At 38.1% G+C, this 13,967-nt stretch overlaps 1 protein-coding gene across 2 annotated transcripts; it reads right to left on the bottom strand.

Annotated features, from left to right (window-relative positions):
• Positions 1 to 1,912: 1,912 nt before the first annotated feature.
• Positions 1,913 to 13,447, bottom strand: tdp1 (tyrosyl-DNA phosphodiesterase 1). 2 transcript variants are annotated; one of them, XM_042484116.1, is made up of 17 exons: positions 13,333 to 13,447; positions 12,781 to 12,846; positions 11,656 to 12,249; positions 11,195 to 11,238; positions 10,143 to 10,198; positions 9,822 to 9,918; positions 9,623 to 9,657; positions 8,643 to 8,735; positions 8,275 to 8,445; positions 8,092 to 8,170; positions 6,224 to 6,400; positions 5,842 to 5,890; positions 5,542 to 5,608; positions 5,114 to 5,221; positions 4,343 to 4,445; positions 4,129 to 4,234; positions 1,913 to 2,164 (listed from the first exon to the last, which is right to left on the bottom strand). In XM_042484116.1, exons 3-17 carry the CDS (start codon positions 12,245 to 12,247, stop codon positions 2,091 to 2,093), a joined length of 1,851 nt encoding a protein of 616 aa, XP_042340050.1. In that variant the 5' UTR covers positions 12,248 to 12,249; positions 12,781 to 12,846; positions 13,333 to 13,447; the 3' UTR covers positions 1,913 to 2,090. The 2 variants fall into 2 exon arrangements, with proteins under 2 accessions (XP_042340050.1, XP_042340042.1); XM_042484108.1 differs by lacking the exon at positions 12,781 to 12,846.
• Between the last annotated feature and the right edge of the window lie 520 nt (positions 13,448 to 13,967).

Genomic DNA, 13,967 nt, shown 5'->3' with positions numbered 1-13,967 from the left:
AGTTCCTTATTTTGTGGCATTATTTACAATGTAAACATGTAGTTGACTCTCTTAACACACATGCACATGCACAAAGAGTTTAGCATTTCACCACATTTCAAACAGATTAAAGGTAAGCCATCCAGCAGAAATAAAGACTACACCTACTTGTACTCAAAAGCTCTCCAGAGTGCTTAGTTCTGCACCCACTGAGCTGCAAACCATGGAACCAGACAGTCATGGACGCCATATTGACCTTTGAGTAATTGGAACTACTGGGTGACAATTTCGCCGTGTACACCAGTGACAAGAAAGATGTCGCTGGACATGCTGAAAAGTATTTCATCATGACAGTCAGTGGTGCCTATCTAACCTAAACATAACCCTGTGCTCAGGCATAGGTTTCTTTTTAATATAATGTCACAACAGCATGGAGCTCGAGCTAACTAGAGCAGCACTTAAACATTAGGCCCTTGTAGGGCATTTGAGCTGTCCACATGGTCACTTTGGCCACTTTAAGCACTGCTGCGACATGACTTGAAAAATGTCCCATTAGGACATGTTATGTCCTGGTTGAAGGTGCAGTGTATAGGACTTATGGGTATCTGCAGGCAGAAATGGTATATAGTATTCATTCATTCAATTATTTCCAGTGGTTTATAATCAGCTAAAAATAAGAGTTGCTGTGTTTAGATTACCTTAGAATGAGCAGTTTATATTTACATACAGAGCGGGTCCTCTTACAAAGAGTCCACCATGTTGTTGTCAACAGTAAACCTGGACAAACAGACCTCCTAAATGCTTGGCACATGGGAATAAGTTTCAGTTGGCTGTAATCTGCAACCCCTACCACTAGATGTCACTAAATCACATACACAGGACTTTTAAATACAAGTTTGTTTGTTTTGTTTTTTTAAAGGAGCCGTTTGCGCCCTCAGAACAAAAATCACAGGGTCAGTTTTCCTACTTGGGGCTCTTCTAGTGCTGACTACAGGATGTTAGGATTCCTTAACCCAGCATGCCACCATGTATCAGGCACATAATAAAGCTAACGTTCCTTAGATCAGTGACACTTGTGCTCATTACAGAGTTCTGCTGGTTTGCATTATAACTGCAGAATCAGTGACATATTAACACCCGGGGGACCAAAGGAATACAATTATCAACCTGGTGGGTTAGAAAACCTGCTTTGCTGGCCCTGATAACCACTGCTGCATGTTAACAAGTGTGGTAACAAACTATTTCATACTATATACTGTGTGTCTTTGCAAGTCATTTTATTAAGTTGATTGAAATCAGGTTTTTCCATGATGGAAAGTTACTTCAGGAACAAATAAGAACTGCTGAATCAGTAATCAGCATATTTGGGACTTGCTTTACAGCATTTTTGATGTGAAATAAGCAGTCTATTCCTGCAGGATCTTCAGATTATAAATCTACAGTTAATTGGTATGATTCTTGAATCTGAGTGCCACGCAGTTTCTTATTTGGTCTTTTTTTAAATGTATGCTCTTGCTATCCTATTTATTTGTTGTTGGGCTTTTTTCCAACCTATTTTCAACTTAATTTCCTTGTTTTTTACTGCACTGTATCACCAAGTCAAATATCTATGTACTCTGTACATTTATGTAATAAAGCGATTCTGATTCCGAATCTGCTGTGTTAAGACAAAATACAGTCCCATCTCTGAGAAAATGTGTCCTTTCACTGCTGATAATTAGGTGACCTACTGTGCTATTTAAAACATGAAAATAAAATGACTTTTACTATGATGCTGTAAAATAATTGAACATTCATTTCAGTGAGATTCTAATCTTAAACAATGTAACGAAATCAAGATTTTTAACCTAAAGCAATCAGGTTTGTCCTTTCATACTTAAATCCTGTTGTAAAATTTGCAGAAACACAAACAAGTGGACCAGTGACAGCATAATTTTATTTATTGGTAGAAAACATGTGAGTTTACTGGTCGGTATAAAATATAAAAATAAATGTTACTGACACCTAACATCTAGAAACAGTACTAACAATTACAATCAAAGCCTTTTTAAAGTCATAGAGATGTGTGTGTGTGTGTGTGTGTGTGTGTGTGTGTGTGTGTGTGTGTGTGTTCAGGAGGGAACCCAGATGTTGCCGTGTGTGTCGGGAGCCTGGCTATAAGGAATATTCCAGATCCAAGGCTGATCTGCAAACACAGGAAGAAAAGAGGACGTGTGTGAAATTTAATTTGAATGCATGGTTCAATAAATTAAAGGAACAAAATATTGGACAAAAATGCATCATTTATGCCTGGTTATGTGACAATTGATTGTCTAAGTGAAAAAAACAAAACATTTCCCACTCAAAGATTAACATAATAGCACTATCTCATAGGTCCCATCTATTTCAAATTATGCCCATACAGCTGCAATGATCTGATCCCTGGCTCCAGAAATAATCTCTATGATATAAAATGCCTTTAAATTAACATATCATGGATTTTAGAATATTTATTTCTAGAATAATTACAGAATAATTATTAGAATATATTATGAAAGTATGGCTATGGTTCCTTTCTCATGATGACAGTGTGGGGAACGGGTTTTGCTCATGTGTGAAATTAATTAGGAAACTACACACATTATGAACCCAGTAGAGGGCGAGTGGTAAGATTTGGGGGGATATTGCTGATATAGTAAGGATGAATGTGTCATCGTTTTAAACCCATTCACATTCCTGTGAAAGCAGGAGCTTGCATAATTTATAGTAAATGTAAAAGAAAAACAGACATTTTTGTCATTACCAAAAAGCCACGACTCTTTAGAAATTGTTTCATATTCACTGCATAAAACACATAGGAGCTGTTGCTATAACCTTCTTGAGAGGTTTGCTTTTATGACAAATTTGAACCTGTTGTGTGAAATAAATTGAGCCTCTTTACAGCTGTGGTTTTAGTATAAACTCTGTCACCTAAAAGCCACTGGATGTCACCGTAACTGCAGTTTAAAATAAACTTGTTGCACATGTGGTTTAACCATAGATTGTATAAAAGAAGTGGACTAATACCGCATTCATGTAATGTCTTAAGGTCCTAGCTTAAAAGTTTGGAATTCGTTCTCCCGACTTTGTTGTGGTCATGTGCTTGTAAAGTGGGAGCAACATGGAAGCTAAAAACGAGGTCACACTACATAGACAGTTAACATTAATACTACATAACACTTTACGTGTGATCAAAAGTTGATATCTACTACAGGAATTAATAAAAAAAAAAAAGTTTCTTACCATTGACCATACATTGACTTTTGCCCGCCATGTTTATGCATTTATGATGTCAAGTCAGCAACTCATCAATGTTAGTACACTCGCCTGGCATGTGTTAAAGTTAAAAGTTTGCTTGCTTGCTACAGCTAAAAGATGCATATACTAAAATGTGTACCTACTGAAAGTAAATGATAGCAACTGGGAACAAAATAACGAAATATGTAATTCTTTTTACTGTCAAATGTTCACACTGTTTCCATGATTTCCGCCATTTCTGCTGTCCTGAAATGTCACACAAACGTTAAAACTCGGATGTCATTGAGATTTCCAATTTCCCACACATAAGTTCAACTTTGTTGGGCCGTTCATGTGCTTGTAACTTGTAAAAAGGGTAAATACGATATTTGTGAGGCGCACATGAAGGCAGCAATAGCTGTAACTGTGCTGAAGCCTTGAGTTTGACATTTTGACTGTTTTGGAGCCAAAAGTGACCGTATTTGGATAGGAGATCGGATCTGACTGGAGCCCTTCTCATCATTTACAAAGTAAATACCATGCTGTATTGAAGAGGACCTGGAACTAGCGACTGAGATCACAAACTCATGATGAAAAATGTTTTCCTGACGTTATAAATCACATGAGAAGCAGAATAATTTTCTCATATATTTTCTTTTTTACAGAAGAGTCGCCTCCTACTGGCCATTAGAAAGAATGCAAGTTTATGGCATTTTCAGCTTTCAGCTTTACTTTTTAGACCTGGAGGCTATGTCCACTTCTTTTATACAGCCTGTGGGGTAATTGAGGTTTAAGACCACAGAGTTCAGTATAATGCTGAATCAGAAAAAAACGTTCCTTCTTTACCGTTTGCCAAAAGATATAAGTACAAATAGCACACACACACTTCAGTACCTTTAGGAGAGTAGCATGTAGGAGGGAGGTCAAATGGCACAGGGAAACCAGAGGAGGAGGAGGAGACAGGAAACGGCTTTTTGTTTACAGGGAAGGTCTTCATATTCTAGAAGGAGACATAAAACCAAGTATCACTGTGCCCCAGCTCTGCAGACTTTTTATTGTTATTCAGCACATGTAATACTGCCACTGTTTGTCCGTGTGTTGTTCTTACAAAGGCTGCAGGCACGAAGAGGACCCCCAGCTCGTATGACCGAACCATCACCTGAGTGTTGTTTTTCTCCAGAGCACCCCATGCTGCTTTGGATAGGTTGGAACTGAAACACACACATAAACATGTAAACTTTAATGTGTGAATAAGAGATGGATAATTTTGGCATATAAATATAAATATAAATAAAAAAATCTAATATTCTTATCATCTCATCTTTTTCAGTGGGATGGAGTTTGATCTGAGTGTTCAGCAAGTTTCTCTAGAACACAGTGCTGCCCAAAATTAAAACAATGATGTCATGTAGAGTGTTGGCTGCCGGTCTCTCTGTTAAACAGACGGATTGATGGGAAACATGCATTTTTTCATTACTGGTTCTGTTTTAAATCTAACACAAAGTACATGGTTAATTCTATGAGGTGGAAATTAAATTCCAAAAATTGCCTGTGCATTGATTCTCTGATAATAAAATAATAAGTATAATAATAATAATAATAAAATAATAATAAGTTTGTTTTGATACAGAAAAAAAAATCTGATCTGCGTGTAAAAAAATGTGTGAGGATTTATGTTATTTATGTAAGAGAGACTAATGAAAGTTTATAATGATGGATTTGAGGTGAAATGCGACAAAATGGATTTACAAGGTTTTGGATAAACTTAAAGGGTAGCATTTCTCTAATGAGTTGCTACACCAGATTCAGCAGTTAAATGAAAATAAATAAATACATAAACACAATTTTTAAAAAATCAACAAATATAAAGATTACACACCTTGTGACGAGGAACCAGGCAAGCTGAGTAAAATCTGGTGATGCCCTCATGTATGTCTTTATGTGTGGCATTGCGTGACTCCTTCCTGTCGTATCCGCCTTCCAACGGCTACACAAGGCGCGCGCGCACACACACACACACACACACACATTACACTTGATGTATAACACAAAATGATCGCGCTGTGTAGACTGTAAAACTTTCAGCCCTGTCCAATAACTTCGAACGACTTTTCCAGTGCAAGTGTCATTTAGACGTGTACAACCTTGTACAGTATGACCAGCTACAGTCATTTGCAAAATGGGAATTAAAAATGAAAAAAGAGATAACGATATCATGACTTTCTAACTGCTTTAACACAGGTGATATAACATAAAAGTAGCAGTGAACTCCTACAAATGGATTTGGATTGGTGGAGGTGAGCTTACTGGAAGAAGGAGTGAAGCCAAACTTGTTTCTGAGCCGTCTGGATGCTGTAGGGAAGAGAGCCTCCCGCTGGAGGACGAAAGACATGTTCACCACCAAATACACGGCGATCATTAAATAATTAGATACTACATCAAGAAATGAGTCAAACACTTTGGTTTGAGGTGAATTATTAAATTAACAAAAAGGGAATAAGCTGTCGAAGTGATCATGCTGTGGCCAACAATTACCTGCGTTTAGTAAAAGTTGTGATCTCTACAAAACAAATTCATTTGGCAAAAGAAAAAATAAAGATTATTCACCTGGATAGCCTTCTAAACTAGTCCTCACATCTTCCACTGATGGATACAGCTGCAAAAGATCAACCAATTAGTGAAATGTAGTTTCACATGTTATGTAATGTTCAGTGGCTCATTCTGTCAGCTACAAATATCTATAAGAATGGACTACAACTTGTATTAATGTGGAGTAGGTCATTCTGTCAGGTGCAAATATCCGTCACCTCAAAATGACTATTCCATCATTTACAGCTTAAAAGTTGAGACAAAGGTGATTTTCCAGAGAACGTAATACTAAAAGCAGCAGCCACACGACACGTCATTTGTATTGTGTTAGTTTGTTTCTATCTGTCTTAATAGCATTTGAATCACCAGACTACACTGAGTTTGTGTTGGAGGAACGCACCAAGTGCATGGGGGGGTCTGATCGAAGAGAGGATTTCCCCAGCGTGGTCATGGTGCGCTGAAATTCCCCTGTCAACCATTTGGTCTTATCCAGTCCCATAGAGCCGATGCTTGAGAACTGTCCAATCACAGGCCACCTCTCTTCCCCGGGAACAGGCTCAGTGTGGTCATACAACAGCTTATAAAGAAAAAGAGAAAGAGATGACAAATCAAGGTAAGAGACTCCATAAAAAATGGTTACATTTTAGATTATTTTAAAATTCTGTAACTGGCTTGTGAGGATACTTTTTGTTTTCTTTATGTTACATTAGCAACATTCAGATATTTTTCCAGTCTGCCTGATATAGGGGGGCTGCTGAAATGAGACTTGTTTCCATTGGACTATATACAAGGTGGCAAATACCTCTGAGTGTTGCTGTGAGGAACGCCTTAAAATGACATGACAATGTTGCCAAGATGCAAACTATCAGCCAGGCGGCATTCAACAGGAATCACTGTGTTTGCATGTTTGGGACCTTGAACTACAGACTACCTAAACTGTTCACCACTGATGACCATTTCCAAAGTTAAAACATAAGACTTGCCATGCTGGATTCAAATGTCTTTAGAATATAATGGGTGGCAAAGTGCTGACTCAAAATAACAAAATTAGCAAATGAAGTCATCAGCCCTCACAAATATGTATGTAATACTGTTAATGATGCACATCAGCAGGAGGAAATGGGTGTGTTTCTGCTCGAGGCTGAGACATTTGTGGGTGTGACCCCTATTAAACAGCAGCTGGGAACCTGCCAGTGAACAAATAGCTGATATAGATCATCAAAACAGCATCACAAAATACTACTGAAGTAAAATAATTAGAAAAGTAAAAAAAGTAGTACTAAAAAGTAGTAAGTAAAATGTAAGTCAGAAGAATAAATTTACCAGGCTGACTGAAGATGGTGTGACAGCTGGCTGACTGAATTCAACAGATTTTGACATTGCAATGAAACTATTGAAACCATGGCCACAAAAGGAAAGAAAAATGCATTTTTAAAGGTATACTACGCAGGATTGTTGACTACTGATTGTACACTTGATTGTCACACTGTTAAAATAAATCTTTTTTAACTTAAAAAAGTTAGTGTCCAGACTGCCTTGAATTTTGAAGTTGACTGAATTTGAGAAGACAGAAGACATTATTACAAAATTACCTCAAATTGTCAATTGTAGATTCAGTCAACTTTAAATTTATACTGCTGCCTGCACAATAACTTTTTTAAGCTGAAACAAGTACACTGTTTTACAGTGCAGTGAACCCATGGACATAAAGAAAAGAAGAAAATACAGGCCGAGAAGAAAAATACACAATTCTTGTGAGTCCTTGTGATGATTGATTACTTTTGTATGAGTCTATTAATAGTTTTTTAAGGGGAAAACCTGCATATTGATTATTGAATACATTTCTTCGAAACCTGAACAAATTGACTTACTTTCTTTTGAAAACACAGGAAAAAAGGCAATCAGCAACATCACGACAAGTGTTACACAAATTATGATATTTAGAAAACTGTTTTTAAAAAAGCTAGGAAGAATATAAATAGTCACAATTATCTTAATTATATGTTTAAAAATATTTTTACAAAATTATTATTTTTAAGCACATTATTTCTGTGTTTTATCAATGCATTTATTCATGTATTGCTCATATTTAAGTATATTTCTTGTATTTTTTCCAATTTGTTTTTGTGCTAAATTTTGATTTATTTCTTCCTAAGTCGTTAATTGTCTTCTTCCTATATTATGTGAAAGGAATAAAGCCAATCTGCTTAGTTTTCAAAGGCTTTTCTAGTTATAAAGTAGAGAAAAGACAAAAACAGAGATCTTTACCTTCCTCAGCCTCAGGTGGCCCCAACGCTCCATGTCTGAGCTGACGTACCTCCCCGGGGTTGAGCCGACCAAATAAACCCTGAAAACAGTGGACATTCGTATAACGTAAGAGTTAATCCAAATATTACCTAACTTACAGCTTCACTTAATGTTAGCAACAAACTATGCATGCCTTTTGTTTACCTGGTCTCTGACAGGTCGTGCTCTTTGATTCGTTGGATCCACTCCTCCAGTTCTGGGGCGCGGTATGCTGCCAGGTATTCCAGCAGGTCCCTCTTAAAGAAGGTTGGCGACTCACCTGCGCTCGCACTGCTGCCCTTTGGTAACCGTGGAAATATTGGGCTCATCCACATCCTGGGATAATATATTCAGGAGCCTTTCTATAACCAAACTTTATACCTGGATACTGTACAATAAATACGAAAATATTGCCTTTTCTCAATCTTTTCTTTTCATGTGGCTGCCCATACTGACATGCGTAGCCCCAAACAATTTCCTTGGTTAAATAAAGCTAAAAAAAAAAAAAAAAAAAAAAAAAAAGATAGACTCACCCTTGTGTTTTCTGGTACCAGTCAGCTCTGATGAGGTTGGAGGTCAGAATGATGACTCTAAAACCTTCCTCGTACCACAGCAACATCATCTTCCTGCGCAAAAACACACCATTATCTGCTTTTTATGATGACAACAAAGAATACAGGACAAGACCTGAGAAATCTCTAATGCAAATCACCCAGTGCTAAGTGCAGATGTAGGTATATTAATACCTGGGTTGTCATCGGTTTTCTTGTGCCTCTCCCATGCATTTAAACCTTTGAAACATTGAGCCAATTTGTGTGATTTCTTTCAAAACATGGGAAAAGGGTTAATAGCAACTTCACATGAAATGTCTTGCAAATAGAAAGAGAGAATCATTAGAAAGTGTTCAGATAACTATAACTAATAACAAAAAAAAAGATTCATTATTATTAGAATGATCAGAAATTATTTTAGCACTTTTTTCAGGTCATTTACTAACTAAGTTCTTGCTATTTTTTTGGTCTTTTTAAATTTTTTTTAAAAAAGTTGATCGCTGCCCATGTTTTTGAAGGAAATCAAGCCAATATCTTCTGCAATTTGCTATTCCACTGCACTTCATCTGTAAAATATCAGAAATAATACTTTGACCTGAGAGATGATCAAGTGATTACATTTCATCCTGAAGGGGGCCTGAATATCTGTGCAAAATATCAACTAAATCCATACAATGGTTGCTGAGATATTCGCATAAAGCCACAAATGTCAGCCCCTTGGTGCAAATGTTGGACGAGTGAAGGAATCCCCATCAAGTTTGTATGATTCATCCTCTGGGAACCATGAATGTCTGTACAGAATTTCATGCAAATCCTTCTGAAAGATACTGAGAAATGTCAGTCTGGTCCAAAGTTGTGGACTGACCAACCTTGCCATCCATAAACCTGCAACAACGTGCAAAACTGATCTGAAGTGTAAGTCACAAAAGAAAATAAAAACGGGCAGGGAAAGAAATGCTTACGTGTGGTGAGTTCCAAAAGCAATATCCAGCTTGGCCTGTTGGGTAAGTAACACATATTAGTCCCATTTAAAGAGATATACAGAGTCTTTTAAGTACATTCATATCAACAGGCAATTCCTAGTTAAGCTATCATACTTTACAGATCAGAATGAATAACAATAATATCAGCCGACTGTTTCCTGTGGTGATGAGTCTGTACCTGACAGAAACGAATATGTGGAAAAGGCGAAGCCTGTTGCACCAGCCGGGCCTTGGCCTCCCTCTTATCTCCATGGACGATCAGAACTGGACGATCCCTATAAACGCAACCCAAAAATCAATGCATGCTTCATCCGATTGTCTCTTTAGAATCATGATTTTCTTCCTTGCCTGTACGTACATATATTTGCAACTGCTGGAATGATTCATCTACTACGATATTTCTGTATTTAAATCTGTGGAGCGTTAAAAAGAAATCTTGGAAAGCTGCACACTTATTCACAACACACACTGCTGTTATAACAAGAGAGGTAGAACATACCTAAACTCTGGAGGGTACTGCTGAACCATCCAGGCAATATCAAAGCAGTAGTTAAACTATGAGGAGAGAGAGTAGACGTGTGTTAACGGGCAAAACCCTGAACCCTTGAGCAGTATTTTTGAATTGACTACAAAACGCTATTGCAAAATGACTGTTTCCATTGAGTGATGTTATTCAACTTCTTCTCATGATAACATTCTAAGAAGCATGGCGATGTTGGCGATGTTCAGAACATCAGCCGCTTTATTTCTATTGCAGCCACCGCACTAGCCGTCATTATTTCCAATCAAAGGTGATGTAGGCGTGTTAATGGAGAGATAATGGAAAGGCAAGCCCCTTATACAAAGAGCGGCCATGTATGAGGGATTTCTGGGAGGTGAAAGTCCACCATTTCACAGAGGAATTGTGGACTGAAGAGTTAAGCAATGCAATAACACCTCTTGTAGTGCCTGCTGCATCATGCCGGAGGCAGACAGTTTGTACCAGCAAGCATATAGCCATAGCATCATGTGACCTATTAAAGCAGAAAAAGTGTTTCCATTGCAGTTCTGCCAAATATGGCTGTTTAGAATCTCATGAAATACCATCTCATGCGAAGGTAAAAACATTTTTGTGATAAATGGAAGTTGTTTTCATTAGGCGTATTTCAAGATATGAGGGTTAATGGAAACCTGCCAAATGACAATGCTGAGGTTTAGCAGGTGTAATGTTACCTATTGTAGTTTAGCGTGTTAGCATGCTAAGATTTGTCTTATTAGTGCTAAACACAAAGTGCAGCTGAGGCCTTTGGATTTGTATTTTTTTTATAAACACCAAAATGTATGTTTTGACCTGATATTAAGTTAAGTGATTCCATTTCATCCATAGGGGAACATGAATGGTACCAAAATTAATGACGGTGCATCCAATGATTTTCTGTACAACTGGCAATAAAACAGAATCACGGTGGTGCTGGATGAAAAGTCAGGCAGTCACCAAAGTCAGTATGTTTAAATTCTCTAAGGACTGGGAGACTCTGAGCAAAATGTCACAGCACTCCACTTGTTACTCACCTGAACTGACTCTTTCAGGGTCCCGAATAATGGAGAGAGAATGTCTGGATGAAAGAAAAAAGTAAAGATAACAAGATAAAACAAATGTATAAAAGTGTGATGACAGGAGGGGGCAGCTGAACTCGGCTGCTCTAAAACAGAGGGATCTAAGGTAAATCCTGAAGGTCTGATTTTTAATTCTGTCAAATATACACATGCTTCTTTTTCTATTAAACTGACTCTGAGATGTTGTATTAAGGAGATTTATTGTGGTGCAAAACACCAGAGGTCAGCCTCTACTGGTGGGACAGGCAGCTGAGCTGGGAACGATGGTGACTGGGAGTGGTGGGGATAACGTTACAGGACAATTAAAAAAAAGAAAAATACTTCTGTCCCTGTTAGGTAGTGTTAAGCCATTAAATGATTTAAGCAAATAACAGCCCGAGCTATTAATGAACATTTTACGATAATCAAACTCTCACCTCTGATGTGCAGAGCTCCACTGTTGTACTTCCTGTCCAGACCTGTGACTTTGTTGAGGTAAAACCTGAAGGTGTCGTTCAGACAGAGAATACTGGACTCAAAGAAGTCCTCTGGCTCATCAATGTAGTAGAGTCGGCCGTGGGGACTCGGAGGCCGCTCGTTCTCCACCTTCGGTTTCTTAGTTTTGGGGCTTGGAGGCGCCCTCTTTGGCAAGTTCTGCTTCACATCTCCATCATCATCACTATCTGAGAGAGCCCAGCCCGAGCCGTCTGACACCTCTTTCTTCCTCTTACCAGCCAGTGACGGACTGCTTTCGTACTTCACTGGATTTAACTGGTTAGCTGCTGCTGACTGTCTGGCCTCAGAGCCAATAACCAGCGAGGATACTGGGGTGTTAACTGGTTCTGGTTTCACCTCTGCAGTGGCTGGTTCCACTTTGGGTCTGGGGGGAGAGGCAGACGGATGTGAGCTGTGATTGGATACAGCGGGTCGGTGGGGCTTAGACGTTGTAGAACCAGAAGGAGGAAGATCCTCATCATCATCATCACTGCTGGAGATGCTCCACTTGCCGTGTTGACTGTCCTGAGACATGACTGAGCAGAGACACAGAGAGTTCAAGGATCAGCAGCAGGAGGACGTGTCGTCGGAAGTGAAGCCACGAGAGATGATAACAATTAATTGATGTCCAGTTAATTGACGCTCGATTAATCGATGCTCCACTGGGCATAACTGTATCTTTTTTCTTTTTTTTTTTTTTTTAAATTCACATGAAATGTAGGTATTATTGAAGCTGATGCTATGACCAAACTCTATTACTAATTCTACAATCATTTCTGTTTTTACACTTCCTGGCTAAATGGCATAATTTTGGCATTTAAAAAAAAAAAAAAACCTGCCAGAGAGATTTGGCGTTCAGAGTGTATTTAAAATAAATACAAAATACAACCATATAAAGTTGTATGCCCCTCCCCTAAAGTCCCTCTCCAGTGTTTAAAAAAAGACATCTGACATGCCTCGCGCATTTTGCACCGCTCCCTCCCCCCTAAAAAATAACAAACAGTCCCTTACAGCATTTTAAAGGCCAAGCACAACCTGATGAAGCTTCAGTTCCACCCTGATGTTACCTGCTTTGACACCAACCAGCCTGCAGCAAGTATTACACCAAACAGATCAACTGAGAGGCATGGCACCTGCAGGACAGACACACTCTGAGCCTGTTTATCCTAAATCTGTTGGTGATTTGTGACATGAGCTGTTTGGAATCTAATAGTGACAGATTTAATTATAAATGTATAAACTGCTGACAGTGTTTGGCTATTTTGTTATATACACTGCATAGTGCAAAGGCATTAAGACGGGAATTTACTGAGAACATGTATGTATATAAAATGTTTTAACATCTATTTACAACATGCACGTGCACACTAACATTAAAACATGCTAAGACGAAACGGTGAACTGTTAAAAAACATGCAAAATGTGAATTATACGCGAACAGCACAAAAAATGATCGTATATTTGATATCAAACCTTACATGGTCAACAAAAAGCCGAAATAATACATGCAAAAAAAAGATCATGAAAGTTCTGCAATGTACCGAAGATACGATGATATCATGCCGTTATTAAGAGCGTGAATGATGTAATGTGATGGCGCAGTGTGATATTTGCTTTACCGAGTCAGATAAGTGAGCAGCAGCAAAGCTGAATGATGCTGTGACTCTTATCAATCCACCGCTAAATAAACTTTATACAATCAGAATACAATACACCATGAAGCCCAACACAGTGCGGGAGGCGCACAAGGATTAAATGTCCGGGCAGAAACGCTGCTTTTCCTGTAGTTCCGCTACAACAGAGGGCTCTAAATACAAGCCAAGCAGTGATTCATGTATCGGTGTACAAAATAAAAATAAAAATAATAAAATAAAATGAAATAAAATAAGCACTGGTCATAAGTGGGTAAAAAATAATGCTGGTACACAAGCATGGGCGTGACCAATAAAATCAGTTGGTTTTCTGTTATGTTTTTTGATAGATTGATACAAAACCGCATCTTTTTCCTTTAGCCTTGCAATATGACTTTCCTGATACAAGCCTGAAATATCTTTTTGCACTCTGTTTTGCAGTTATGCACTGCCACAGTTTTTTTTTTAAATCATGTAGGCCATTCAGATAAAGTAAAAACTGACTTGTTTATTTTATTCATTTATTTTAATACTTTACCTGAAACAGTTTTGGTGTCACCTCTGTGTGTCCCCAATGTTCAACTTAATACAAAACAAAACAGCAATTAACCCTTAGGGCTTGC

Source organism: Plectropomus leopardus, chromosome 1, assembly GCF_008729295.1.
Source record: "Plectropomus leopardus isolate mb chromosome 1, YSFRI_Pleo_2.0, whole genome shotgun sequence".
NCBI lineage: Eukaryota > Metazoa > Chordata > Actinopteri > Perciformes > Serranidae > Plectropomus > Plectropomus leopardus.
This window is presented reverse-complemented; position numbering and strand designations above follow the sequence as displayed.

Bases quoted from the DNA above. Each gene is read 5' to 3' on its own strand.
- tdp1 (XM_042484116.1), bottom strand. From the start codon at position 12,247: ATGTCTCAGGACAGTCAACACGGCAAGTGGAGCATCTCCAGCAGTGAT. The intron at 11,239-11,655 runs GTGAGAGTTTGA...TCTTTCATCCAG, and splicing joins TGGAGCTCTGCACATCAGAG to ACATTCTCTCTCCATTATTC. The intron at 4,235-4,342 runs GTAAGAACAACA...GTCTCCTTCTAG, and splicing joins TCTTCGTGCCTGCAGCCTTT to AATATGAAGACCTTCCCTGT.